The sequence below is a fragment of the Bubalus bubalis genome, chromosome 23, assembly GCF_019923935.1.
Source record: "Bubalus bubalis isolate 160015118507 breed Murrah chromosome 23, NDDB_SH_1, whole genome shotgun sequence".
NCBI lineage: Eukaryota > Metazoa > Chordata > Mammalia > Artiodactyla > Bovidae > Bubalus > Bubalus bubalis.
Window position 1 is genome coordinate 40,189,307 of NC_059179.1, and position 27,438 is coordinate 40,216,744.

At 42.7% G+C, this 27,438-nt stretch overlaps 1 protein-coding gene across 1 annotated transcript; it reads right to left on the reverse strand.

Moving 5' to 3' along the window:
• Nucleotides 1-20,185: 20,185 nt before the first annotated feature.
• On the reverse strand, nt 20,186-20,976 carry LOC102412539 (ubiquitin-conjugating enzyme E2 L3-like). The gene has a single exon (XM_044934904.1). It carries the CDS (start codon nt 20,973-20,975, stop codon nt 20,400-20,402), a length of 576 nt encoding a protein of 191 aa, XP_044790839.1. The 5' UTR covers nt 20,976; the 3' UTR covers nt 20,186-20,399.
• Between the last annotated feature and the right edge of the window lie 6,462 nt (nt 20,977-27,438).

The window sequence follows — 27,438 nt, forward strand, 5'->3', positions numbered from 1 at the left end:
TGGACACATGCCCCAGCTTGGACCACAGACCAGGTCTCCCAGCTCCAGTCTGCCTCCCCCAGGTGCCCCCGAGTTAACAAATTTTGAGGGGAGAGCTGGTGAAGAGGACGTCAGGCACGTTCCGGTATCAGCTTAGTTTACCCTGGTCGGTCCCGCAGAATCCACTCTCGAGTTTGCTCGCGAGAAAAGGGAAACTCCAGCTCCTCCCACTTCCGGTGCAGGTGTGTCTCCTCGCAGAAGCCAAGCATGCGGTGGAACGCAGTGCCAAGACCATGTAGTACAGATGGGTGGAAATGGCGGCGGGGGGTGGGGTGGGGAGAGAAGCCATCTCTTTTGCTTTCCTCCCCCTTTTTTTATTTATGTTGATGCTGTCTAATAATTCTCCTTTCTAGCAACCTATCAAGCAAAGCAGCAGCACCTTTTTGGGAGAATAAAAAAAAGTCACCTTTGAATTAAATCCTTTGTATATATGGCTTTTCAAAAAGCATAGTAGTTCACTGGCTAATGATATGTATTTGACCAGTGAATTTTACACTGTTAATGAGGTGGGTCAGAAGAGCCATTTAAAAAAATGCTTTAGTTATGAATATGATATGCATATTTTTGGAGATACAAGGGCTTTATGTTGATGATAAATTGAAATGGGAAGAGCCTCGGCAGAAACACTGATAACCCTGAAAGAACTCCTGAATGTGGTATAAATGTTACTGCTGGTGACAGAAAGTTAAATGAGTTTGAAATAAAAATAATTAATTTTATTGCTTCCTGGTTAAAGAGACTGAGAGCACAGATGCTCCCTGACCACTGTGAGATCTGTAATTTAGTTGTGACAGATTTCCATAAATGGGGTTTTAGAGCTGGATTTTATATATTAAAAATTGAGTGCCACGGATAAAAAGCCATTCCAGTTTCAATTACTTGGGCCTTTATGGTCCATGTGGTGAATATTTAACGGCCAGGAGTGGAGAGCTGTTTTCACAGGTACTATATATTCACTTAACTTGACTGGCTGGTTCTCTGGGGGATCTTTTTCTTCCAGTTGGAAATCTTATTGAGAGCACAGATTCTTCTGTTGTCCCCAAGGTCTGGTGTTTCCCATGAATCGGTTATGGCAAAGGCATCTTGTGCTTGCCAGAAAAGAGGAGAGGGATATGGCACCTCTGAGTATTGGTGCTTCAGACTACATAGTGGACTCTTACTCTCTGAGTGTAGTTCTTCCAGGAATGTGTGTGCTGTTGTCCATCTTTTTTTTTTTTTTTTTTTTTTTAGTTTAAAAAAAAATCCAGTGCAAATAGTTTTAGAATTTTTTGATCATAAAAACACCTGTCAGCTCTCCATCCAAAGATATCTGCTGTTAATATTTTATTTATTGGCAACACTGGGTCTTCATTTCTGTGTGCAGGCTTTTTCTAATTGTGACAAGTGGGGGCTACTCTCTGATTGAGGCAGACGGGCTTCTCATTGCCATGCCTTCTCTTGTTGCAGAGCATTGCACTAGGCATGTGGGCTCAGTAGTTGCTGTGAGTGGGCTTTGTTGGTCTGAGGCATGTGAGATCTTCCTGGACCAAGGATCAAACCCGTGTCTTCTGCATTGGTAGGCAGATTCCTAACCCCTGGGCCAACAGGGAAGTCCCTGCTGTTAATATTTTTATGTATAATCATTCAAGATTCTTTTTTGTGCTTAAAGATATCTGAATCTACACACATATATTTAAACACAAACATTGTACCATGTAATATACATACTTTTGACACCCGCTTTTTGTGGACATACTTTGTTAATGCTATGATTTTTTAATGCTTGCATTGCATTTCATTGTATGGACTGACTGTAATTTATAGAATCAACGTCTAGGTAAATGTTTGGGTTATTTTCAGTTTTTTTATAAATTGTATATCCTTAGGCCTGTATCTTTATAGATTTCCTTAGGACAGGAATTTCTGGGAAATTAGTGTGCAATCTTTCAAGGTTCTAAAACATTTTGTTCTACTGCCCTCTACAAATTATTTTAATCTTTGTCAAGAGAAGTGGGAACTCGTTATAATTTACATTCCCTTAATTGCTTAGGTTTTTGTTTTCCCACTTGTATTTATTCTGTGTTTACTAGAAGAGCAGCTCATACAGGTTGAGATGTTCATCTGTTTTGTTTCTTTTCTATCTTCCATTCCTAGAAGAGTGCTTGAAACACAGAAGAAGGAGCTCAAATATTTGTTGGATGTTGAGTGAATTACCATTTCTGTTCTTTGCTCATTTTTTCCCTAAAAGGTGCTCATCTTTTTATCATTACTTTTGTAGAGCATTTTATGTACTAAATTATCTCTTTGTCATTTGTAGGGCAGATAATTTTTCCCAGTTTGCTTTTTATATTTTTTAAAATTAATTTATTTTAATTGGAGGCTGATTACAATATGGTAGTGGTTTGACTTCGAGAATTTAAAGTTGTACCTGTGGAAATAACCCAGGTCTCCTGCATTGCAGTCGGATTCTTTACCAGCTGGGCCACCAGGGAAGCCCAAGAATACCAGAGTGGGTAGCCTATCCCTTCTCCAGTGGATCTTCCCAACCTAGGAATCTAACTGGGGTCTCCTGCATTGCAGGTGAATTCTTCACCAGCTGAGCTACATGATAAGCCCAATATTTATTTTTACAGCATCGATTGTATACTTTTTTTTTTAAGTTTTACTTTTCCTATTCAGCTTGAGGAAAGACTTCTTAATTCCAGAATGATAAGATCATTCTAAATCAAGAATGATTGCAACCTTGATTTTTTCCTAGTTATTTTTAGTGAGTTCATTTCAAACCTTTAAGTAGTTAATCTGCCTGAACATGTTTTGATAAAAGGTAGAGATTTACCTGAAGATTTTTCTCTTTATCTATCATAATCTTTCCTTCCCCCATGGTTGTAAGACCTTTGAAGATAGGGAGCTGGAAGGAGGTAACTAACATTCAATTGGGGAGCTATTTTCCAAATGTGTGGTGTTTGCTGCATAGATTTCCTGACTTAGCTGTGCAAGGTAGATGTGAGCTTCAGCTTGCAGATGAGGCAAGAGGTAAGATGTTTGTAAATGTAGTAATGTGAGTTCAGGCTCTCGGCCCTGAGCTCCTACTCTTTCCAAAGCATTCAGCTGTTTCATCTGTGCTTCCTCCCTCAGTCTCTGTGTGTCTCAGTACCCAAGTATTCTGCCTGGTAGTGGGGCCACAGTCACTTAACAATGCTATAGCTGACCTGCTAAGCCATTAAAAAATGAAATTCTCAAGTTAAGAAGTTTAGAGAAAAGTAGTATTTTGGTGGAGGAAGCAAAGATGTATTTATAGCCTCCCTTTCTATCCCTAAAACCTGGCTGAGTCCTTCAAACATATTTTTCTTGGCTTCTAGACTTGATGTTGCCAAAGACACAGGCAGTAATTGGCAGCAGAGAGTTTGAATTTTAAAGTACTTAACATGGAATGAAGGTTATTGTATAGGAAATGAGGATAATGATTATTATTTCAGATGTGTAAAATGTGTTCAAAGTCATAAATGTTTGGCAATTCTAGGATGGCAAACATTATTTTATTGTTAAAACACAATTTGCTCCATTGAATTGAGGCCCAGCACTTAAGGTGATGCTATTAAAGAGCGATGTTTTGTTCAATAGTTGTGCTTTGTGTGTATTTTTTGTGCAACAGCAGTATTTGATCATAATGCTTTTTTCTAAACTGTGAGCTAAAGGTGAACAAACACTTGAGTATACTTTTAATGAAGCTTAGAATTTAAATTCTGCAGCAATGTTAATCTGACAAGGCAATACGCTAACACCTAAAGCAATGAAAAATAATCATACATTTTTAGAGGCTTGTATTCATGCATATTGGCACATGAATTTGCATTTTTATATTCATTTATCTTAATGATTGGGCACAGTTAATTTGAGACATAAACTTGTACAAAAATAATTTTGGCTTTATAAGAATAAAATACGTTATCAGTTCAGTTCAGTTGCTCAGTCATGTCCGACTCTTTGTGACCCCATGAATTGCAGCACGCCAGGCCTCCCTGTCCATCACCAACTCCCAGAGTTCACTCAGACTCACGTTCATCGAGTCAGTGATGCCATCCAGCCATCTCATCCTCTGTCGTCCCCTTCTCCTCCTGCCCCCAATCCCTCCCAGCATCAGAGTCTTTTCCAATGAGTCAATTCTTCACATGAGGTCGCCAAAGTACTGGAGTTTCAGCTTTAGCATCATTCCTTCCAAAGAACACCCAGGACTGATCTCCTTTACGATGGACTGGTTGGCTCTCCTTGCAGTCCAAGGGACTCTCAAGAGTCTTCTCCAACACCACAGTTCAAAAGCATCAATTCTTCGGTGCTCAGCCTTCTTCACAGTCCAACTCTCACATCCATACATGACCACAGGAAAAACCATAGCCTTGACTAGATGGACCTTTGTTGGCAAAGTAATGTCTCTGCTTTCTAAGTGAACAGACACTAAGTGATTTAGGTAAATGAATGTTTATAAGCAACACAACATTTTTGCACTGATGAACCAGGTAGCATACGGGATTCATCCTCAGACATTTTGTATCATTTCACTTATCCTTTTATCAGTTTTGTTTTGTAACCTTTTATTTATTTTCATTACTTTCTTCTGGATGCTTTCCATATCTCTTCAACATCTTGCTCCAACCTTTGTTGGTATTCCGCTGATAATAGTCTGAATTCAATCAGAAGAGAAACATTCCACATTCAAAGGGGAAAAAAGAAAAAGCAGTTTCTTGGGATGCGATTGGCACCTGAGCAAAATACTGGATCATTTCTTCAGAAGTGTGAAGGTAAACAAGTCACTTAATAACTTTGGGTAGAAAGCTCAGCTCGCCATTAAGCAGGCCGTGCGTGTGAAGTGGGAGATAAGGGCACTACCTAGAGCGTAAATCTCAAGATGTGTCACTGATGGGAGTTAAACGGAGTGGAGCGATGCTGTTTATCCTTATAGTAAAGGAGGCAGCGCAGTGAATACAGGACTGTTTAGAGCTCTTGAGCGGCTTATGAGTTTTTCTACAACAGGAGGTGAGGCAGGTAGTTAAAATTACTGAGGTATATCCTAACCAATTATGGAATCCTCAAGTGAGAAGCTCTGATCAGTTGCATTTGGAAGAAGAGCTGATAATTAAACTATCAGGCCAGGCAAATGAAAGCGAGAAGCTTAGAGCTGCATCAGTCAAAAATATAATACACCAACCAGCTTTGAAAGAATGTTGTCCTAATATAAAATATCTCTCTCAGCACAGAGAACAGACCCAATAGGATCTCCTTGCTAGAAAGCTAATGAGTATTTTAAAAGATAGAGTAGGACATGGAGAGTGGTCAGTGGTGACTTGAACATAAGTTGAAATACGGTAAGGAGGGCTCAGGGAAGCCAAGGTCTAGAGAAACAGCAGCTGCATATATTAAGAGTGCCAATGTTGTTTTCTTGAAGTGTGACATGTCATTAGGCTTCCCAGGTGTCACTAGTGGCAAAGAACGCCCCTGCCATGCAGGAGGCATAAGAGACGTGGGTTCAATCCCTGGATCAGGAAGATCCCCTGGAGGAGGGCATCGCAACCCACTCCAGTATTCTTGCCTAGAGAATCCCATGGACAGAGGAGCCTGGTGGGCTACAGTCCATGGGATTGCAAAGAGTTGGACATGATTGGAGCAACTTAGCATGCAACATGGCATCAGGGGTCCTTTTCAAGCTACTTCCTGCAAGACTTCATAGAGGAGGGGAGTAGTCCTTTCTACCTGGACTTTAAATTCCATGAAGAACACGTTGATCAGCCTTCTCTAGATGCATGATCAATTTTTTCTTTTCAGTCTTCTAGAGCTGTCACTCTTGTTCTTCCTGTCTCTGACGTGTGCATTTTGCCTGACTATACTGAGACCCTCCTTGAATTACAATGGCAAAGACATTTAAATCCTCAACAAATGTCATTTGAGCACGTGGGTCAGTTTTCCATGGATTATTTATAATAGCTTACATTTTGGAACAAGCGCTGCAAGCTTAAGGAGATTTATGCTGCACTTGACCTCTAAAGAGCTCTCATTTTATGAAGTCTCCAGGTCCCTGAGATGCCTGAAGATAATATTACAGTGTTCATAGTTTCAGCCAAAGAGGTTTATAATCAAGCCTGGAGTAGCCATAAGTTCTGGATCTCAGAGCTAATTACTCCACTCCCAGGAAAGACCCTTGGAAACTCATTCTTCAGATAGGAAATGCTGCACTAGGAAACTGGCGATGGTTGTGACTTTTGTTGGCTGTTGTCCTATTTCTCCAGTGACATCAAGGATACTGGGGGCAGATGGCCAAACACATTCAGAAAAAGTGTACGAGAAACAAGCAGTCATTTTATTTCATGGTGTTTCATTACTGTGTACAGCTTGGAATTATATCTGTAGCTTTTGTATTAGCTCAGAGGATTACTATCACCTTGCAATTGAACAGGTTTGTGGTGGTATTGTTTTGTAGATTCCCTTACGTATCTCTTAGTAGGTACCCTAGCAATGAAATTCTTTTTAGAAAAAAAATTATTTATTTATGGCTGCGCTGGGTGTTCTTGCTATGTTTGGGCCCTCTTTAGTTGCGAGGAACTCTTCATTGCACAGCATGATTCTGTGGCTCCCAGGCTCTAGAGCACAGGCTGAGTTGAGGTGCACGGGCTGAGCTGCCCTGCGGCCTGTGGGATCTTCCTGGACCAGAGATGAAACCCATGTCTCCTGCATCAGTCGGTGGATTCTTAGCCTCTGGACCACGAGGGAAGTCCTCAATGGAATTCTTATTTGAAAAATAATCTCAATTGCAGTCTGGGGATTAATGTGTATTGGATTTATCTATTGATTTTACTATATATGGACCCCGTTTTGTCTACTTTTTTAAAAATAAATCTAAATGCAATTGTTTGAAGTTCTTTCCCTCACACTAGGCATAACTTTTAAGTTTCCTAATATTTGCATCTATAAAATCAATAATTTTCACCATTTCTTCAGTTTACCTGGCTGCTAGTAGTCTGCCTCTGTGCATGTTGCCTGAAGGCTTTCTGGCCTCGTGTCTGACTTGGGGTTGACAAAGAACAGGAGTTTGCAAACCACAGCAGAGTGGGTTTATGGAAAATTCTGGACATTGTGATAGGCAGGACCTATTTCATTTTATTCCCATTTACATTCCAGAGACTGCAGTTGGGTATCTTTCTTAAAAATGAAGTTGTTATTTGGTTGCTCAGTCGTGTCTAAATCTTTGCAACCCCACTCCAGGCTTCCCTGTCCTTCACCATCTCCTGAAGCTTGCTCAAACTCATGTCTGTTTGAGTTGGTGATGCCATCAACCATTTTGTCTTCTGTCGTTCCCTTCTCCTCCCGCCTTCAGTCTTTCCCACCATCATGGTCTTTTCCAAGGAGTCAGTTCTTCACATCAGGTGGCCAAAGTATTGGAGCTCCAGCTTCAGCATCAGTCCTTCCAATGAATATTCAGGACTGATTTCCTTTAGGATTGACTGGTTTGATCTCCTTGCAGTCCACGGGACTCTCAAGAGTCTTCTCCAACACTATAGTTCAAAAGCATCAATTCTTTGGCACTCAGCCTTCTTTATGGTCCAACTCTCACATCCATACATGACCACTGGAAAAACCATAGCTTTGACTAGATGCACTTTTGTTGGCAAAGTAATGTCTCTGCTTTTTGATATGCTGTCTACGTTGGTCATAACTTTCCTTCCAAGGAGCAAGTGTCTTTTAATTTTATGAGTGCAATCACCATCTGGAGTGATTCTGGAGTCCCCAAAAATAAGGTACTCTGCATTTAAGTTAAATAAGCAGGGTGACAATATACAGTCTTGAAGTACTCCTTTCCCAATTTGGAACCAGTCCATTGTTCCATGCCCAGTTCTAACTGTTGCTTCTTGACCTGCATACAGGTTTCTCAGGAGGCAGGTGAGTTGGTTTGGTATTACCATCTCTTCAAGAATTTCCCACAGTTTGTTGTGAGCCACACAGTCAAAGGATTTAGTGTAGTCAATGAAGCAGAAATACATGTTTTTCTGGAATTCTCTTACTTTTTCTATGATCCAACAGATGTTGGCAATTTGATCTCTGGTTCCTCTGCTTTTTCTAAATCCAGCTTGAATATCTGGAAGTTCTTGGTTCACATACTGTTGAAGTCTAGCTTGGAAATGAAGATAGTTCCATAAAAATTCTAGTATATGATAATATAGACATGACTTTGGCAATAAATTCAGTAAAAATGTAAGGACTCAGGTAAACTTTTGGCTTTGGGCATTAAGGTTCGTCAGAGAAACAAAATCAATAAGAGATGTATCTAGACATGTATATCTATGTATCTATATCAATATAATGGGGGAATTGGCTTAGGAGACTATGGAGGCTGAGAAGTCCAACGATCCCATGATCTGCTGTCTGCAAGCTGGAGACCCAGGAAAGCTGGTGGTATGAATCCCAACAGGTGGACAAGAGATGAGATGAGAGACCCCAGCTCAACAGTGGGAGAGGAAAAAGTAAGGTCAAATTCCTCTTTCCTCTGCCTTTGTTCTATTTAAGCCCACAATGAATTGAACATCCACTCACATTTGGAGAGGACAGGTTACTGTCCAGAATCTGCCAATTCAGTTTCTGAGTCATGTCCGACTCTGCGACCCCATGGACTGCACACACCAGGTATCCCTGTTCATCACCATCTCCCAGAGCTTACTCAAACTCATGTCCATCCAGTCAGTGATGCCATCCGACCATCTCATCCTCTGTTGTCCCCTTCTCCTCTTGCCTTCAATCTTTCCCAGCATCAGGGTCTTTTCCAATGAGTCAGTTCTTTGCATCAGGTGGCCAAAGTATTGGAGTTTTAGCTTCAGCATCAGTCCTTCCAGTGAATATTCAGGACTGATTTACTTTAGGATGGACTGGTTGGATCTCCTTTCAGTCCAAGGGACTCTCAAGAGTCTTCTCCAACACCACAGTTCAAAGGCATCAATTCTTCAGTGCTCAACTTTCTTTATAGTCCAACTCTCACATCCATACATGACCACTGGAAAAACCATAGCTTTGACTAGATGGACTTTTGTCGGCAAAGTACTGTCTCTGCTTTTTAATATGCTGTCTAGGTTGGTCATAGCTTTTCTTCCAAGGAGCAAGCGTCTTTCACTTTCATGGCTGCAGTCACCATCTGCAGTGATTTTGGAGCCCAAGAAAATAAAGTCTGTCACTGTTTCCACTGTTTCCCCATCTATTTGGCATGAAGTGATGGGACTGGATGCCATAATCTTTGTTTTTTGAATGCTGAGTTTTAAGCCAACTTTTCACTCTCCTCTTTCACTTTTATCCAGAGGCTCTTCAGTTTCTCTTCGCTTTCTGCCATAAGGGTAGTGTCATCTGCATATCTGAGGTTATTGATATTTCTCCCAGCAATCTTGATTCCAGCTTGTGCTTCATCCAGCCCAGCATTACACATGATGTACTCTGCATATAAGCTGAATGAGCAGGGTGACAATATACAGCCTTGGAGTGCTCCTTTCCCAATTTGAAACCAGTCTGTTGTTCCATGTCTGGTTCTAACTGTTGCTTCTTGACCTGCTTACAGGTTTCTAGGAGGCAGGTAAGATGGTCTGGTATTCCCATCTCTTTATGTATTTTCCACAGTTTGTTGTGATCCACACAGTCAAAGGCTTTGATGTAGTCAATAAATCAGAAGTAGATGTTTTTCTGGAACTCTCTTGCTTTTTCTATGACCCAGCAGATGTTGGCAATATGGTCTCTGGTCTCATCTGGAAATACCTTCACAAACCCACCCAGAAATATTGTTTAACCTGAACACCCCATGGCCAGTGAGGTTGACACAGAAAATTAGCCATCACAACATCTCTTTGATGGTCTAAAGCAATGTTTTGATTTCAGCTTAATTTTTTAGAGGAAGTTTTCTTTTGTAAGCCTCTCTTGGTGCTGAATTTCCATTGCCTGGCAATTGGCAAACCCTTGCTAGTTATTTCAGGTAGATCATAATGAAAACCTTCTTCAGGCTAAAAATTGTATCTAGACTGTGTACACCTGGCATATAGTGAAGTAAAGTGCTGAATGCTTACTCAGTTGAACAGGTCACTGTAGATAGCTAATGTGAATAATGGAGTATGGTGCTGAGGGAGAAAGGGGAAAGGATTGAAGGGTCCCTGGGATCAAGAAAGGGCAGTAAATGCAAAGTAATCTTTGTGTAAGGCCATGTTTTAAGTCTCCCAGACCTCTTCAGCAGGTCTATCTGTCTGCAGATCTGGGTCAGCCATGTCCTAGAAAGTAAGAGATTTTTGGACCAGGATGGATTTCTTTAAAAGTGTTGCCCTCCTCCGTGCTGGTGACTCACACTGGCTCTCCAAGTATTTTGTCTTAGTCCCGAAGCCCGTGCGGAACCGTTACCATCTCCTTCCTGCCCATTTCTGATTTCATGTGCCTTTGCTATTTCACACCCATTGCCCTGGGCTGTTGCCCAACTTCATTTTGCTCACTTGGGCTCTGACTTATTTCCTCTGGGAGGTGTGAGTGTGCACATGTCCATGCCCCTTAGGGCCACTTATTGTCTATTTGATAACTACCCAATTTAGTCCGAACAACCAGTTTTTCATATTTCCTGGTACCCTGTTTTGTGCCTTTCAGGCACCCCAAGATTCCAGTGCAGACAATGTCAATGGTGAGCAGTTGCCTGTAGTTATGACATCTCTCCCAGGCCAGTGTCCTTTCTAAGTTCTTGCATTATTTGCAAAGCTTGTGTGAGAAACGTCTCCCTTTCCTTCCTAACTGGACCTAGTTCGTTCTCTGTCACTAGACTACATCTTCACTCTTAACCACTGGACATCTGAATAAAGTGAGACACTCCAAATCACATGTTGTTGTCTGCCTTCTGCTGACAAGCCAGGGAGTCCCTATCCTGTCTGATGAGAAGCAGCTGTAGGGAAAGCTGCTCTGATCAAAGCTAAATGCACACATCTTACTAAAACCCTAGTGGGCCGTGCTTTATAATACCATGGTTTGATGGTAAGTACAAATAATAAAAGGAAATATTGTATGTACTCGTTAAAAATGTGGGGTAGCTCACTCTTAACTAGTGATAATGAAGTGTCAGCTGAACATCAAGTGCTAATACCTGATTGAACTGGAGCGCCTCCAGCTGTGTCCATGATATTCTGGGTACAATAAAAAAAAGAGATGAGAATTTCCCCAAACAGTGCTAGAACTCCATATTAGGAATACTTTGTTAAGATATATGTGACAATATTCCTGGAATGGTATAAGTTACACCTTGGTTTGATATGTTAATGTTGAAATGTGCATGACTGTTAATTTTGATAATGTTTTCTGAGGTATGAATGGTATGGGGGTTTACCATTTTCCTACCAATAATTTCTTGGTATTGTTAATTTTTAAGTGATTAGAAGATTCCATTTTGGTTGGATTAGATAATTATGAAAAAAGGTTATAGTACTATATCCTAAAGGAAATCAACCCTGAATATTCATTGGAAGGACTCATACTGAAGCTGAAGCTCCAATACTTTGGCCTCCTGATGCAAAGAGTTGACTCATTGGCAAAGACCCAGATGCTGGGAAAGATTGAAGGCAGGAGGAGAAGGGGGAGACAGATGAGATGGTGGGATGGCATCACCGACTCAATGGACATGAGTTTGAGCAAACTCTGGGAGATAGTGGAGGACAGAGGAGCCTGGAGTGCTGCAGCCCATGGGATTGCAAAGAGTAGGAGACGACTGAGCGACTGAACATCAGCAACTGTAGGGTAGGGGCTGAGATATGCAGGGCGGGAATGTCTTCCTTGTTATAATAGCGGTGAGTGTGCCTGCTTGTCAGCCAGGAGCCCAGGGTTTAATTTCCCCAGTGGTAAGGCTGCATTCCTAATTTCTAATATAACATTGTAAACAAACTCTACTTCAGTGAGAAAAAAATGTAAGATATGGAGGATGGGGATCAGAACTGCTGGAGTGTGAAATGTAGCCCTACCACTTTTTGGTTGTGTGATTTGAAGCCTTAGTGTCCCCTTCTGTAAAATTGGGATAATAACAAAACCTTCCTTCTCCAGCTGTCATGAAGATTAAATTAGACAGTGCCTCATTGCTGGAATGACCGCAGGAGAACTGTACCTCCAAAACTGGGTTATTCTGGTCTATCTAAATATGACCTGAGGTAAATAAACCAGAAACTTCTGCATTGGACATTTAAATCTGGGATGACTTTGCGAATGGTATTAATGCCCCCAGTGAAGTCCATTCCCCGTAGCTCAGACGGTAAAGTGTCTGCCTACAACGTGGGAGACCCAGGTTCAATCCCTGGGTCAGGAAGATCTCCTGGAGAAGGAAATGGCAACCCACTCCAGTACTCTTGCCTGGAAAATCCCGTGGACGGTGGAACCTGGTAGGCTACAGTCCATGGGGTCGCAAAGGGTCGCAAAGAGTCAGACACGGCTGAGCGACTTCACTAAGAGTCAGTTAGTTCTTTAGACTCTTGACTCCACTGTTTTTGCTTGTGTTGCCTTCTTAAGACCTAGCATAGTACTTGAAAGTGAAAACTGCTCAGTTGTGTCCAACGCTTTGTGACCCCAGGGTCTGTAGCCCGCCAGGCTCCTCTGTCCCTGGGTATTCTCCAGGCAAGAATACTGGAGTGGGTAGCCATTCCATTCTCCAGGGAATCTTCCCAACTGAGGGATTGAGTCCAGGTCTCCCACATTGCAGGTGGATTCTTTACCATCTAAGCCACCAGGGAAGCCCTGTAGCATAGTGCTGAGCCTATGTGAAAGTGTTAGTGATTCAGTTGTGTCTGACTCTTTGTGACCCCATGAACTGTTAGCCTTCTAGGCTCCTCTGTCCATAGAATTCTCCAGGTAAGACTACTGGAATGGGTAGCCATTCCTTTCTCCAGGGGGTCTTCCCAACCCAGGGATCAAACCTGGGTCTCCTGAATTACAGGCAGATTCTTTATCACCTGAGCTACCAAGGAAGCCAAGTTGACCTGTAGCCATGAAAAAAAAAAACAAAACAAAAACTAGTCCTTCTGTCTCTAGTTTTGTCTTCTTCTTAATCTTCCTATGCTCTCTTACTAGAGTTTTCTTCCAAAATGTGACCCAAACCTGTTTATTGCTTCTTATAGCAGTCAAGAGAGAGTCTGTCTCTTTACTACGAGCTCCAGCTGTTTGGATGATCTTGGTCTAGAACTTCCAGGGCTTAGCCCGCTGGTGAAGCTGGAAGGGGAGGATCAAGGATGTTAGCCAGGGACCTGGCAGGAAATGGATGGCTTATCAATGGATCATTTGTGGTGGTATAGGGCAGGGTGTAGGGAAACCAGCAAGGGATGACACAGTACCCCAGGCTGCTGTCCTTGTCCCTATGCCTGCAGAGCAAGGAAAGGGCACTTTTTGGAAGCTGGGAGCACCTCCTGATAGGAGATGAGGACTTTGGCTGTGGCACCTGATGGAGAATAAACTCTTTGACTTCACTTTCCTCCTGCCTTTTTTCTCCTACTGATGACTCCTGTGGGGCCCGGCCAACTGGAAGCCAGAGCTGGGGAGCTGTTAACACAGGTGAGACTAGTCAGCTTCCCAGGGCTCAGAGCAGTGGGGAAGGTTAGAGATGAGAGCTGGACAGCCCAGTGTGCGATACCCAGCATCTTATGCAAGTAAGCGTTCACTTTACTTGAACCCCATGGATGCACTTCTCTCAAGGGGGAGTCAGAATAGCATGCTGGGGAAACAAAAAGCTGTTCAGTGTCCTAAGTTTCCTGAGGTTTAGAACTCGTCCCGTGACACTGATGTCATATTTTATGAGACTCATCAAAACTTACATCTGAAATTTTGTGTAAGTCTGGCTTTTGTGTGTGCTCAGAAGCTATAAATAATTCAGCTTTTAAAATTTAAAGTGCCATATATATCTCAGAGTATATTTTTAGCTATTTTTTCCATGTCTTCCACCTCCTATAAGTAATTTATAGTACTTAGTATTAAAAAATTACCTATTGAACACTATGGTTCTTCAATCAATCTCAGATAAACCTCTGGGTATAATTTTATGTCTCTGATGTCAGATTTATATTCTTCTCTTTGGGTCCTTGTGTGCCCTCTTCTATAAAGTTTTCAGGTCACAACTGATGGACTTTTATAGATATCCAGTTCATTCCATCATTTCTCCTTGTATATAGAGAATTAATCTGAGTTTTCTAGACATTAGCAATACATAAGAATCCTATAATAAAACATGCTATCATCTCTTTTTGAAAATGAGTAACAAGGCATGACAGTTTCTTTCTAAAGCAATAATCAAGAAAGAGAGCCCTGCATTTAATTCATTATGTGAACCCAATAGAAAGAGCGAAGGAAAAATAAATATTTTCGCCCAGTTGAGTCAACCTCAAGCCTAAAATTATAGGTTCTTGCTATTTGCACTTAATCGCCATCACAAAGAAATGTACATTGCTGTGATCAGGTATCTCATGGGATACAAAAGCACGAATCTTTGACATTTTGGAAAGTAATAGAATTACCTTTAACTCAACCTGAACTGATTTGTATTCACAGTGAATTTTTTCTTTTTTTAAATATCAGGAATGGAGGCAAACCCAACCTCAGGAAATTTAAATGAAAATCTTGTTTCTGGAGGGCAGTCTGTAACGAATGATAACGACTTAGGTCATGCCCTTTCCAAGTGTCCGCATTTATCATCAGTAATGAATATTCTTATTAACATCAGGACTTGGTTAATGTGAAGGTGAGACATTAATACCCCAAATTTTAAACTTCAGTCTTTCTGGCCTGTTGTCAGAGTCAGTACAGTTGGAACATGAGTTGTGGGTCCCCAAACTGGCCCCAGACTGGGCAGGAGAAAGGCCCCCTTACAAGGTCATGAATAACCCAGGGAATGAAGCAAGGTACAGGGCCGCTGGAGTGGGGAGGGGAGGCTGACTCTGCCCGCTGCTCCCCAGGTCTGTGCCCCAAGGGAATTACTTTTGCACCCTGGTGTCCTCTTCTGACTCCATCCTTGTTTTTAATGTCATCATTTCATTCATTTTTCATCATTTATGAGCTCTATAAAAATTATAAAATGTTTAAAGCATGCAAAAAAGAAAAAATTCAGAAAGTAACATACATGTGCCCACCACACAAGTTTCTTAAATATTACATTTTACCACGGCTGCTTCAGGCTTCCCAGGTGGCACTAGTGGTAAAGAACCTACCTGTTAATGCAGGACAGAGACCTGGGTTCAATCCCTGGGTTGCAGTCCATGCGGTTGCAAAGAGTCGGAAACGACTGAAGGGACTTATCGCGTGCCATGGCTGGTCAGATGTTTTTTCTGTTTAAAAGAAAGAAAATCTCATTATATCCTTGAAGAGGTATCTGGAGGGGAGTAGGGAGGCTCTTCCTTCCCACACTTCTGAGATTATACATAAACGTGAGAGGGGTATTTCTCCTGCTCAGTCTGTTGTTATTATTTCTGGGGCTTAGCCAGCACAAGTTCTTAACCACCCTCTACCTCCTGATATAATTTGCTGACCTCTTGAGTATTAAAGGGCCTGAGCATCATTTCATGTATTTTTTGGCACTTCAGGCTCCCTCTTCTGGGTTGTGCGAGTGGGTGTGTTTAAATCATTGATTTGTAAGGATTTGTAAGGATAAAGATTTTATAAAGGATAAAAATTTTTTAAGGGTAAAATCTTTATCCTTACCAATCACCATCTATAAGCAATAGGTATTGATCGTTTGTCAGTTAAATAAGTTGCAATTATCTTTAGCTGTGGCTTGCTTTCTAGCTATATTTATAGTCTCTTTTTTCATAGAGACTTTTAAAGTTGTAATGTATTGCTTTGGCCAAAAAGTTCATTTTGGTCTTTGAATTTCAGTCAGATGAACTTTTTGGTCAACTTAGTATTTAACTATATAGTCTTTCCTCTTCTGACTTATTGTCTCTGGTGCTTTTAATTACATGCTGGTGAGGGAAATGCTGCAGAAGTGCTGAGTCCACGATCTGGATCTTTCTGGCTGGGAGATGGTCACTGAGGTGCCAGGCTCCTCTGGACAGCACCGCAGGCTGTCTCATGCCACCCTCAGAGCTCCAGAACAGGCAGAGATGGCAGGTGCCCAGCCGTCTAACCTCAGCACAGAGCCCTTGAATGAGGGGCCTGCCTGCCTGAGCAGCTTCGGACCACTCACCTCCTCCTCTGCAACCCCTTCCTGTGTCCCCATTGCCCCCGGTTTCCCAGCACCCAAGCAGGAGTTCAAAGCCACTGAATGACCCAGAATTGTAATCCCAGTCTGCATCAGCACACAGGGGTGGGCATGGATTAGGGACCAAACTTGTCTTTTGTGGGCTCCTATAGTCCTTAGCCAGTAAAAGACAAGGCACTCTTCACTTTTTGGAAGCAGTAAGGTAGAACCAAGTGTCCTGGGGAGAAAGCCTTTATAAAAAACAAGCCATGAATCTCTACTGATAATATGACTTTGCAAGGCAGTGCTAAGAAATACATTTATGTAATCAGCATACAACACTCAGTTGTGGATGTGACTGGTGATGGACGTAAAGTCCAATGCTGTGAAGAGCAATACTGCATAGGAACCTGCAATGTTAGGTCCATGAATCAAGGCAAATTGGAAGTGGTCAAACAGGAGATGGCAAGAGTGAATGTCGACATTTTCAGGAATCAGTGAACTAAAAGGGACTGGAATGGGTGAATTTAACTCAAATGACCATTATATCTACTACTGTAGGCAAGAATCCCTTAGAAAAAATGGAGTAGCCCTCATAGTCAACAAAAGAGTCCAAAATGCAGTACTTGGATGTGATCTCAAAAAGGACAGAATGATCTCTGTTCTTTTCCAAGGCAAACTGTTCAATATCACAGTAATCCAAGTCTATGCCCCAACCAGTAACGCTGAAGAAGCTGAAGTTGAATGGTTCTATGAAGACCTACAAGACCTTCTAGAACTAACACCCCCCAAAAAGATGTCCTTTTCATTATAGGGGACTGGAATGCAAAAGTAGGAAGTCAAGAAATACCTGGGGTAACAGGCAAATTTGGACTTGGAGTACAGAATGAAGTAGGGCAAAGGCTAGAAAGTTTTTCCAAAAGAATGCACTGGTCATAGCAAACACTGTCTTCCAACAACAGAAGAGAAGACTCTACACATGGACATCACCAGATGTTCAATACAGAAATCAGATTGATTATATTCTTTGCAGCCAAAGATGGAGAAGCTCTACACAGTCAGCAAAAACAAGACTGAGAGCCGACTATGGCTCAGATCATGAACTCCTTATTGCCAAATTCAGACTTAAATTGAAGAAAGTGGGGAAAAAACCACTAGACCATTCAGGTATGACCTAAATCAAATCCCTTATGATTATACAGTGGAAGTGAGAAATAGATTCAAGATATTACATCTGATAAACAGAGTGCCTGAAGAACTATGGATGGAGGTTTGTGACATTGTACAGGAGACAGGGAGCAAGACCATCCCCAAGAAAAAGAAATGCAAAAAGGCAAAATGGCTGTCTGAGGAGGCCTTACAAATAGCTGTGAAAAGAAGAGACGTGAAAACAAAGGAGAAAAGGAAGGATATACCCATTTGAATGTAGAGTTCCAAAGCATAGTAAGGAGAGATAAGAAAGCCTTCCTCAGTGATCAGTACAAAGAAATAAAGGAAAACAACAGAATGGGAAAGAATAGAAAGCTCTTAAAGAAAATTAGAGATACCAAGGGAACATTTCATGCAAAGATGGTCGCAATAAAGAACAGAAATGGCATGGACCTAACAGAAGCAGAAGATATTAAGAAGAGGTGGCAAGAATACATAGGACTATACAAAAAAGATCTTCATGACCAAGATAACCACGATGGTATGATCACTCACCTAGAGCCAGACATCCTGGAATGCAAAGTGTAGTGGGCCTTAGGAAGCATCACTTCGAACAAAGCTAGTGGAGGTGATGGAATTCCAGTTGAGCTATTTCAAATCCTAAAAGGTGATGCTGTGAAAGTGCTGCACTCAATATGTCAGCAAATTTGGAAATCTCAGCAGTGGCTGCAGGACTGGAAAAGGTCAGTTTTTATTCCAATCCCAAAGAAAGGCAATGCCAAAGAATGCTCAAACTGCTGCACAATTGCACTCATCTCACACGCTAGTAAAGTAATGCTCAAAATTCTCCAAGCCAGGCTTCAGCAATACGTGAACTGTGAACTTCTAGATGTTCAAGCTGGTTTTAGAAAAGGCAGAGGAACCAAAGATCAAATTGCCAACATCCGCTGGATCATGGAAAAAGCAAGAGAGTTCCAGAAAAACATCTATATCTGCTTTATTGACTATGCCAAAGCCCTTGACTGTGTGGATCACAACAAACTGTGGAAAATTCTGAAAGAGATGGGACTACCAGACCACCTGACCTGCCTCTTGAGAAATGTGTGTGCAGGTCAGGAAGCAACAGTTAGAACTGGACATGGAACAACAGACTGGTTACAAATCAGGAAAGGAGTTTGTCAAGGCTGTATATTGTCACCCTGCTTATTTAACTTATATGCAGATTACATCATGTGAAATGCTGGGCTGGATGAAGCACAAGCTGGAATCAAGATTGCCGGGAGAAATATCAATAACCTCAGATATGCAGATGACACCACCTTTCTGGCAGAAAGTGAAGAAGAACTAAAGAGCCTCTTGATGAAAGTGAAAGAGGAGAGTGAAAATCTTGGCTTAAAGCTCAACATTCAGAAAACGAAGATCATGGCATCTGGTCCCATCACTTCATGGGAAATAGATGGGGAAACAGTGGAAACAGTGACAGACTATTTTTTGGGGCTCCAAAATCACTGCAGATAGTGACTGCAGCCATGAAATTAAAAGATGCTTGCTCCTTGGAAGAAAAGTCATGATCAACCTAGATAGCATATTAAAAAGCAGAGATATTACTTTACCAACAAAGATCCATCTAGTTGAAGCTGTGGTTTTCCAGTGGTCATGTATGGGTGTGAGAGTTGGAGTATAAAGAAAACTGAGTGCCGAAGAATTGATGCTTTTGAACTGTGGTGTTGGAGAAGACTCTTAAAAGCCCCTTGAACTGCAAGGAGATCCAACCAGTCCATCCTAAAGGAGATCAGTCCTGAATATTCATTGGAAGGACTGATGCTGAAGCTGAAGCTCCAATACTTTGGCCACCTGATGCGAAGAACTGACTCATTGGAAAAGAGCCTGATGCTGGGAAAGAATGAGGGCAGGAAGAGAAGGGGATGACAGAGGATGAAATGGTTGTGTGGCATCACTGACTTGATGGACTTGGGTTTGAGTAGATTCTGGGAGTTGATGGACAGGGAGGCCTGGTGTGCTGCAGTCCATGAGATCGCAAAGAGTCAGACATGGCTGAGCGAGTGAACTGAACTGAATCATCCGATGGCTTTTCCCTTTCTCCTGAGTGGCTCTGGTCTCAACACTGTCTGCCCACTCCACAGAGAAACGATATCCTCAAATCAGTGCTCTGAGCCAGGAGTCCTGGGCCATCGCTCTGTCTTCTCAAGCATTCATTTAACCTTACCTGTAACCTTCATGTAAACCCATCAGAAAGCCCATTGAAAGCACTGATGGGCTTTCTTTCCTACACTTGCCCCGTGGCGGATCTGTGCAAAGACAAGGATTTCACTTATCACCTGGCTTGTCCCCACAGGCCCAGTGCAGGCCCGGGCTGGAGGTGTTGTAGCCTCAGCCCTTCTCCAGGCTGACTTGTTTCTGGTCAGGCTCCCTGTTGGGTTTAAGAGGACAAGCAGCTCATCCCTGCTGGTAAATAAAATGTGGCCTGGCTCTGGTATCCGACTGGCCTTGGGCATTTGGGAGGCTCTTTGCTCCATGTCTGCGAATGACCCTGAATTATTCCTGAACGGGATTGTGAGACAGTTTGTGCTGGAGGTATGAGATAGTCACACCCTGTGATTTGCTTTTGTTTCAACAAGTGAAAGGAACGTAACTTTTGTTTACTTATTCATTTTTCAAGTTTTATTATTATTTAGTGTTAGGGAGACTTCTGTAAATTAACTTAAAAATGGATGCTGGTATCTGTTGTTGTTCAGTTGCTTGGCTGTGTTTGACTCTGCAACCTTATGGACACCAGGCTTCCCTGTCCGTCACCATCTCTATCTCTCTCTCTTTTTTTTTTGGAACATCTTAAATTTTTAATCCTTTCTTTACAGGTTACCTAGACCACTTCTGATTAAGAAAACTGTAGAAAGTTAGTAACTGCCACAAGCAGACGCCAGGCGGTGGCACGTGTCAATTTTCCACAGAGTCCTGCTTTGCAGGGTGTCTCAATGCACTGCTCCGGGCCTCTGCTCACACTCGCTGGAATCCATCGCGGCAAATTTTAGTCCACAGGTCGCTTTTCCTCATATTTCTTTGTAAATTCTTCAGCATTCTTACAGAATTTTTTACGGTCCTTAGAGTATTCTTCGGCTAGGTCAGCCCGGAGCGGGTGCTCCGGCTGGGGGTCGTTCACCAGTGCTATGAGGGACTGGATGACTTGGTCGGTTTTGGTTGCTGGCTTCCAGTTTTCAGCACTAATTACCGGCAGACACACCTGCCCCTTCTCGTCGATGTTCAGGTGGTAGATCTTCGTTTTGAATGTGATCTTCGGTGGTTTGAAGGGGTACTCTATTGGAAAGTTGATTTCAATTCTGAAGACCCCCTTATCATAGGGAGGGTTGTTGGGAACAATGAGCCCTTGCCAAGTCAGCAAATTAGCTTCATCGACCTGGATGTTACGGAAAATTTTAATCCCACACTTGCGGATTTCTTCAAGCTCCTTCATCAGGCTCCTGCTGGCCGCCATCTTGGCTCTGGTGCTGCTGCTGGCCCAGAATGCATCGCGGCCCTTCACCATCTCTTGGAATTTGCTCAAACTCATGTTCATCGAGTCAGTGATGCCATCCATCCATCTCATCCTCTGTCATCCCCTTCTCCTCCCGCCTTCAATCTTTCCGAGATGCAGGGTCTTTCCCAGTGAGTCAACTCTTCGCATCAGGTGGCCAAAGTATTGGAGCTTAGACTGGTTAAATAATGAATTTGGTGAAAGAAATGGAATCACGTGGAAATAAATAAGTATGAAGAAAAGACAGAGTGGGACGACCGATTGAGCTCCCATTAAACCAGAATTTATTCTTGGAACTTTCAGTTATCCTGTGGCTTCTTAAACAAGCTAATATTTATTGAGAGCATTGGGTATGTCACTTACTTCCTGTAAGACATCCTTTTGAGCCTTTCAACAGCCCTGTGAAGGAGGAGGTGTGCTTCCATTTTAAAAATAAACTTTTCACTTCAAAGCAGTTTTAGGTTTATAGACAAATTTCTAAGATAGTACAAAGACTTCATATGTACCCCTAGACCCAGTTTTTCCTATTGTTAACATCTTACATTAGCATAGTACATTTGTCACAATAAATGAATCAATATTGATACATTATTACTCAACCATTCTTTATTCAGATTTCTGTAGTTCTTTTTTTTTTTTTTTTTTTCTCCCTTTTCTGTTCCAAGAAAGGATCTAGGATACCACATTATGGTTGACTATCATATCTCCTTAGACTCTTCTTGTCTTTGATAGTTTCTCAGACTTTCCTTGTTTTTGACAACTTTAATAGGTTTGAGGAGTGCTGGTCATGTATTTGTAGAATATCCCTTATTTGGGAACATGAATTTTTTTGAAAGTCTGATAGTGCAACAAGGCATGTTATAGGAAAAGTAGCTCAGAAGCTCCACTCCAGAAATTACTCCTTTTTCCTGTTGCTCCTGCTCATCCTTCCATCTTTGTACACACTCTGTCTGGAAGATGCTTTCGGTGCCCCACTGATACCCCCAGCTCTGCCACTTTAGCGCACACAGCCTGACTCCTAACTGACAGCACCTGGGTTTCTTTGCCAGGGGGATTTCTCTTGCTCCAAGCTTGCTTTGTCACCCACAGAACAGGTGGAAAGTTCTGGAGAGTTAATGCCCTTGGGAGCAGCCTTGCCAGTGACTGATGGGCTTTCGGGTATCAATACCCCGACTCTGTAGCCTTCTGGGTGGGGTAACCTCTGCTGTCTGAGTTACATCTGCTGCCCATGTTCCCGTGGGGGTTCCTGGGGTTCCCTGGTCCTGAGTGGGAGGGATGACATTGCACCTTTATTACTACCTTCTGATGGCCACCTGGCTTCCGGCACTGCATCTCAGTTAATTGTGTGCAAGCCTTGATTTCTTCTGAGGCCAGAAACTTGTTCGGTGCAGGGACCATGTTTCCCAACAGCGTCTGGTATGGTGTTGGTCATCTAAGTGCCACCTGAATGCTTGCTGAATGAAGGCTGGGCTGTATTAGGAGAGCAAAGTGATTTCCTGGGCTGGTTTGTACCTGCTGGCTGATGATGCTAAACCAGTGTAGGCAAGTCCAAGCTTTTCTCTATAATTGTATTTTACTTAAGCTCCTTTGATTGCAAGCCACAGGAACCCACTTTGAATATCTTAAGAGAAAGGAATATATTGGAAGGCTGCTGTGATAGCACGGAACTGAAGGAAGAGCAGGAGCCCCGTCAGCTCCATGATGGAATGTTGCCAACAACCGGGGTAATAGTGGCTGGCATTTACTGAGCTCTCCCTACGTGCCAGGCCCTGGGCCAAAACTGCATCTTAGTTAATTTTCACAGCAACCCCATGAGGTTGGTCTTATTATTATCACCTCCTCTTTGCCAGTGAGCTAGGCATGCTGATTATAGAGCCTCTGTTCTTAACTCACAAAGATGCCTCAGCAGCAGGAGTTCGGGATCAGCTTCCTAGGCAGATCCTTTGAAACTCTGCTACGATGACTTCTAGTCTCGCTCTCCTAAGTTCAAGTTATTGGGGAAAACCATTAAATTGGTATAACTTTGACCAACTCTGAATAACAGTGGTAGAGTCCAGTGGCAGAAAACATGGCCTTTGGGGGCCCACCCTGCATTTTGGGACCTGAGAAGGAAGGATAGAATCTGGAGACTAGCCTATACCCCTAAAGTTGTGTCTCCCACCTCTGTGTTTAGATTTCTAATCCACAAAGGATGGTTTCCAAAGTATAGTCACAGGCCAGCTGCACCAGCATCATCTGGGAACTTGAGAGAAATTCATATTCATCTGCCCCATCCTAGACCTACTTCATTTGAAACTCTGGGGGCGGCGGGGGTGGTTCTGATCCAGAGGTCTTAGTGCTTAGGATGTATTCGACTTTGCATTTTGTGTCCCTGGATATTGAACACAGAGTCTCCCTTGAGGCATACTCAGAGTCTTTGCTTTAACGATGTGCGGTTCAGTTGCATTTGTTTGGCAGGAGGTCAGCTCTGCTGTTTGCTCTGCTCCTTCCCTTTCCCTCCTGGCAGGAGGCTGACAATATTTGCTGAATAAGAACAAAACTTAAACCAGAGCCCGGTGGTCTGCTTAAATTCTACTAAGAAAACTACGTAGCTCAGAAAATTTTAAGTTACAAAGAATAGAAGCAAAGTACATGAAGTTTGTCAAGCCCCGAAGGAATTTTTTCACTCATGTATCTGAAAACTCCAGGAATTATTCTAATTTCAGGACAGCTGGATCAAGGTGCTCGAACGATATCACAACTGACTCCCTCTCCCCTACTCTGCCCATCTCTTTTACTCTCTCATTCTGGTTTCCTTTTGTTTGGTTTTTGTTTTTCAGATAGATTCCCTCCACATGAAGGTTCCCCAGCAGCTCCAGGCTTAAATGTACCCCCAGGTTGCAATCTCAAAGAGAGAGAAGTCATTATTCTGCTGTTATTTACATTGAACTCCTCTCCAGAGATCTCCAGTTGGCCCTGTTTGGATTATATGACTTTCCCCAAGCCCGTCACTGTCTCCAGGAGGTATGCCTGCTGTGAGGAGGACGTGGGGCCTCCTGCCTGGTGGTTCTGCACTGGAGGTAAGTGAGAACCGGTGCTGTGTACTTAAATGTTCAATGTACTTTTCTGGTGCAGGGTGATGGGAAGCTGTAATATGTATCATTTTACTAATTTCTGTGGTGTAGTAATTCCTACCTGGCCGATTGCAGCTCTCAACATGTTGTTCCTGATACTGAACATCAGGCTCTGTACGCTTGGCACCAAACTGAATCTCAGAGACAGAGTTTAGATGAAGTAGAAAAGAACAGCTGTATTGCTTTGCTAGGCAAAGGGGTCCATAACTGCCTAATGCCCTCAAAACGGTGTCCCAACCTGGAGGGGATTTGTGAGGAGTCTTGCAGTCAAGGGGTGGGGTTGCTGATAAGGATCAGGGTGCGTGCAGGGCCTGAAGTTCTTCAGTCTAGAGAGTACCTGCCATCAGGTGGTCTCATGATGGGCTCCTGTGGTTCTTGAGATTATGGAATTGTGACCTTCTCTCTGGAATGGAGTGCTTCAGCAAGTAGTTAACATCTTCCATTTGGTGGGAGTTTTAGTTCTGCACAAGAGCTTGAAGATCTTGTGATGTATATGCCTTGAGGGGGAACAGGGACTCTGCCTCGAGCCTGCAGTGAAGTGATGAGGTTTTGGAAGTCATTGCCTTTTTTCTTTTGTAATTTGTTTAATTTTAAATTTATGTAACTTGGTTTTTAAAAAATACATTTATTTATATATTTTTGACTGTGAAAGTGAAGTTGCTCAGTCGTGTCTGACTCTTTGTGACCCCACGGACTGTAGCCTACCAGGTTCCTCTGTCGATGGGGTTTTCCAGGCAAGAATACTGGAGTGAGTTGCCATTTCCTTCTCCAGGGGATCTTCCCCACCCAGGGATTGAACCCGGGTCTCCTGCATTGTAGGCAGATGCTTTACGGTCTGCTCCACCAGGGAAGTCTATTTGGCTATACCGGGTCTTTGTTGCTTCTCGTGCTTTCTTCTCATTGCAGAGAGTGGGGCTACTCTCTAGTTGCAGTGCACAGGCTTCTCGTGGTGGAGGGTTCCCTTGTTGCGGACCGCAGACCCTGGGGCGTGCAGGCTTCGGTAGCTGCAGCTCGCAGGCTCTAGCGCACAGCCTCAATAGTTGTGGTTCACGGGCTTAGCTGCTCTGCTGCCTGTGGGATCTTCCCGGATCAGAAATCGAACCCGTGTCTCCTGCATTGGCAGGCAGATTCTTTACCACTGAGCCACCAGGGAAGCCCCTAACTTGGCTTTTAAATAATGGCTATGTTTAGAATTTAGCTTACAAGATTCCTGAAAATGTTATAGTCCCCTCTCTCATCTAGGATAAGCAAGGTCCAGCACACCCCCTGTCAGAACCCAGGAGGGCAGAATAAGAGTTCTAAGTGTGTGCAGCTTAGGGGGCCTTAGGTGGCAGTAGGAAGCTGCTGCCTCAGTCCAGGCAAGACATGATGGAGGCCTCAACTTGAGCATGGCACTGGGGAGGGCAAGGAACTTGAGCCAGAGCACTGACCCAGTGCTCGAACACGTAGCTGAAAGAGCAGAGGACAGTGATCTGTATGCTTGCGAAATGTAAATATCATTTGAGTATGAATGTACTCTGCATTCCAATAAATTTAGCACATTTCTCGGGAAAAGCTACTTAACAATAAGAACTAAAGAAACTATTTTATACCAAAAGTCAGATCCACTCCAACCCCTACTATGCTGCATACAAATTTCGTTGTACATTTGTGTACTGTAGGATTTGGAGGTGGGAAAAGAATGAAGCATTATTTTGCTGGGGATATTTTCAGTAGATAAAGTTGAGCGAGTTTGTGGCTTAAAAAAATCAATGCACATATAGTAGGTGGTATATCTTGGTAAATACGGGACCTCTTGGAGATGATTTATTGTCTACAAGATACCTGGTAAAGGTCAACATTTAGAAAATAAATCCATTTTAGAGGCTGTAATCAAAGAGAACCCCCAGGGCAGCTTGCTTAAAAAAGAATATTAATGTAACAAAGCTATGTTGCTTTCCTCTTGAATTGGTTGAAGCCAACAGATCATTTCTTCTATGGAGATTGGGTCACCTTTTCATCTGGAGAACAAAGTGGTCAGACAGGGACTTACCTAAGGTATGAACTCAAAAAGGATACCCCGTGTTTCCGCCAGAAGCAACATGGCTCTAGCTAAATAATGTTCTCATGATCTCTATTAAAGAGAAGTTGATTGGGTTCTTAAAGGTACAAAATTGGTAACAAATACATAAAAGCATAAATTAAAAATCTAGCGAGATTACTGGCTTGACTGCTCTCTCTCCCTTTGGACTCTCCATTTTCTCCACCAGGTCGCCTGTATCTCCTCCCTAACCCCTCTCTACTCTACCCAACTGTGTGAATTTCTGTGTGTTCCAGACGGTGGAGAACACTTAGGGAACTGATTACTGGCTGGATCTGTCTCCCTCCTTTTCATTTCCCCCTTTTATCCTTCAGGCCACCTCTGTCTCCTGCCTCCTTCTTCTCTTTTCTGTATAACTCTGTGAACATCTCTGAGCGGTCCAGTTGTGGAGTGCACATAAGGAAGTGACTACTGGCTAGCCCGTTCTCTCCACTATTGATTCCACCTCATCTCATTTGGGTCACCTCTAACTCCTGCCTCCCTCTTCTCTTCTCCATGTAATGCTGTGAACCTCTCTGAGTGACCCTCACAGTAGAGAAACTTTTCATCTTTAACGTAGATGTTTTATAAATGGTGCTGTATAGAAGGAGAAGTTTTGAAACTACTGTAAAAATAAGACCGATAACTGGAAACAGGAGGCTTAAGTCCAAACCCTGACTCCAGGGAACTCCTGACTCCAAGGAACATTAATTGACAGGAGCTCATCAAACGCCTCCATACCGACACTGAAACCAAGCACCACACAAGGGCCAACAAGTTCCAGGGCAAGACATACCAAGCAAATTCTCCAGCAACAAAGGAACACAGCCCTGAGCTTCAAGATACAGGCTGCCCAAAGTCACCCCAAAACCATAGACATCTCATAACTCATTACTGGACATTTCATTACACTCCAGAGAGAAGAAATACAGCTCCATCCACCAGAACATCGACACAAGCTTCCCTAACCAGGAAACCTTGACAAGCCACCTGTACAAACCCACACACAGCGAGGAAACGCCACAATAAAGAGAACTCCACAAACTGCCAGAATACAGAAAGAACACCCCAAACTCAGCAATTTAAACAAGATGAAGAGACAGAGGAATACCCAGCAGGTAAAGGAACAGGATAAATGCCCACCAAACCAAACAAAAGAGGAAGAGATAGGGAATCTACCTGATAAAGAATTCCGAATAATGATAGTGAAATTGATCCAAAATCCTGAAATCAAAATGGAATCACAGATAAATAGCCTGGAGGCAAGGATTGAGAAGATGCAAGAAAGGTTTAACAAGGACTTAGAAGAAATAAAAAAGAGTCAATATATAATGAATAATGCAATAAGTGAAATTAAAAACAC

Excerpts from the sequence above, each read along its gene's own strand:
- LOC102412539 (XM_044934904.1), bottom strand. The coding sequence starts at position 20,975 with ATGAGATGGATGGATGGCATCACTGACTCGATGAACATGAGTTTGAGC.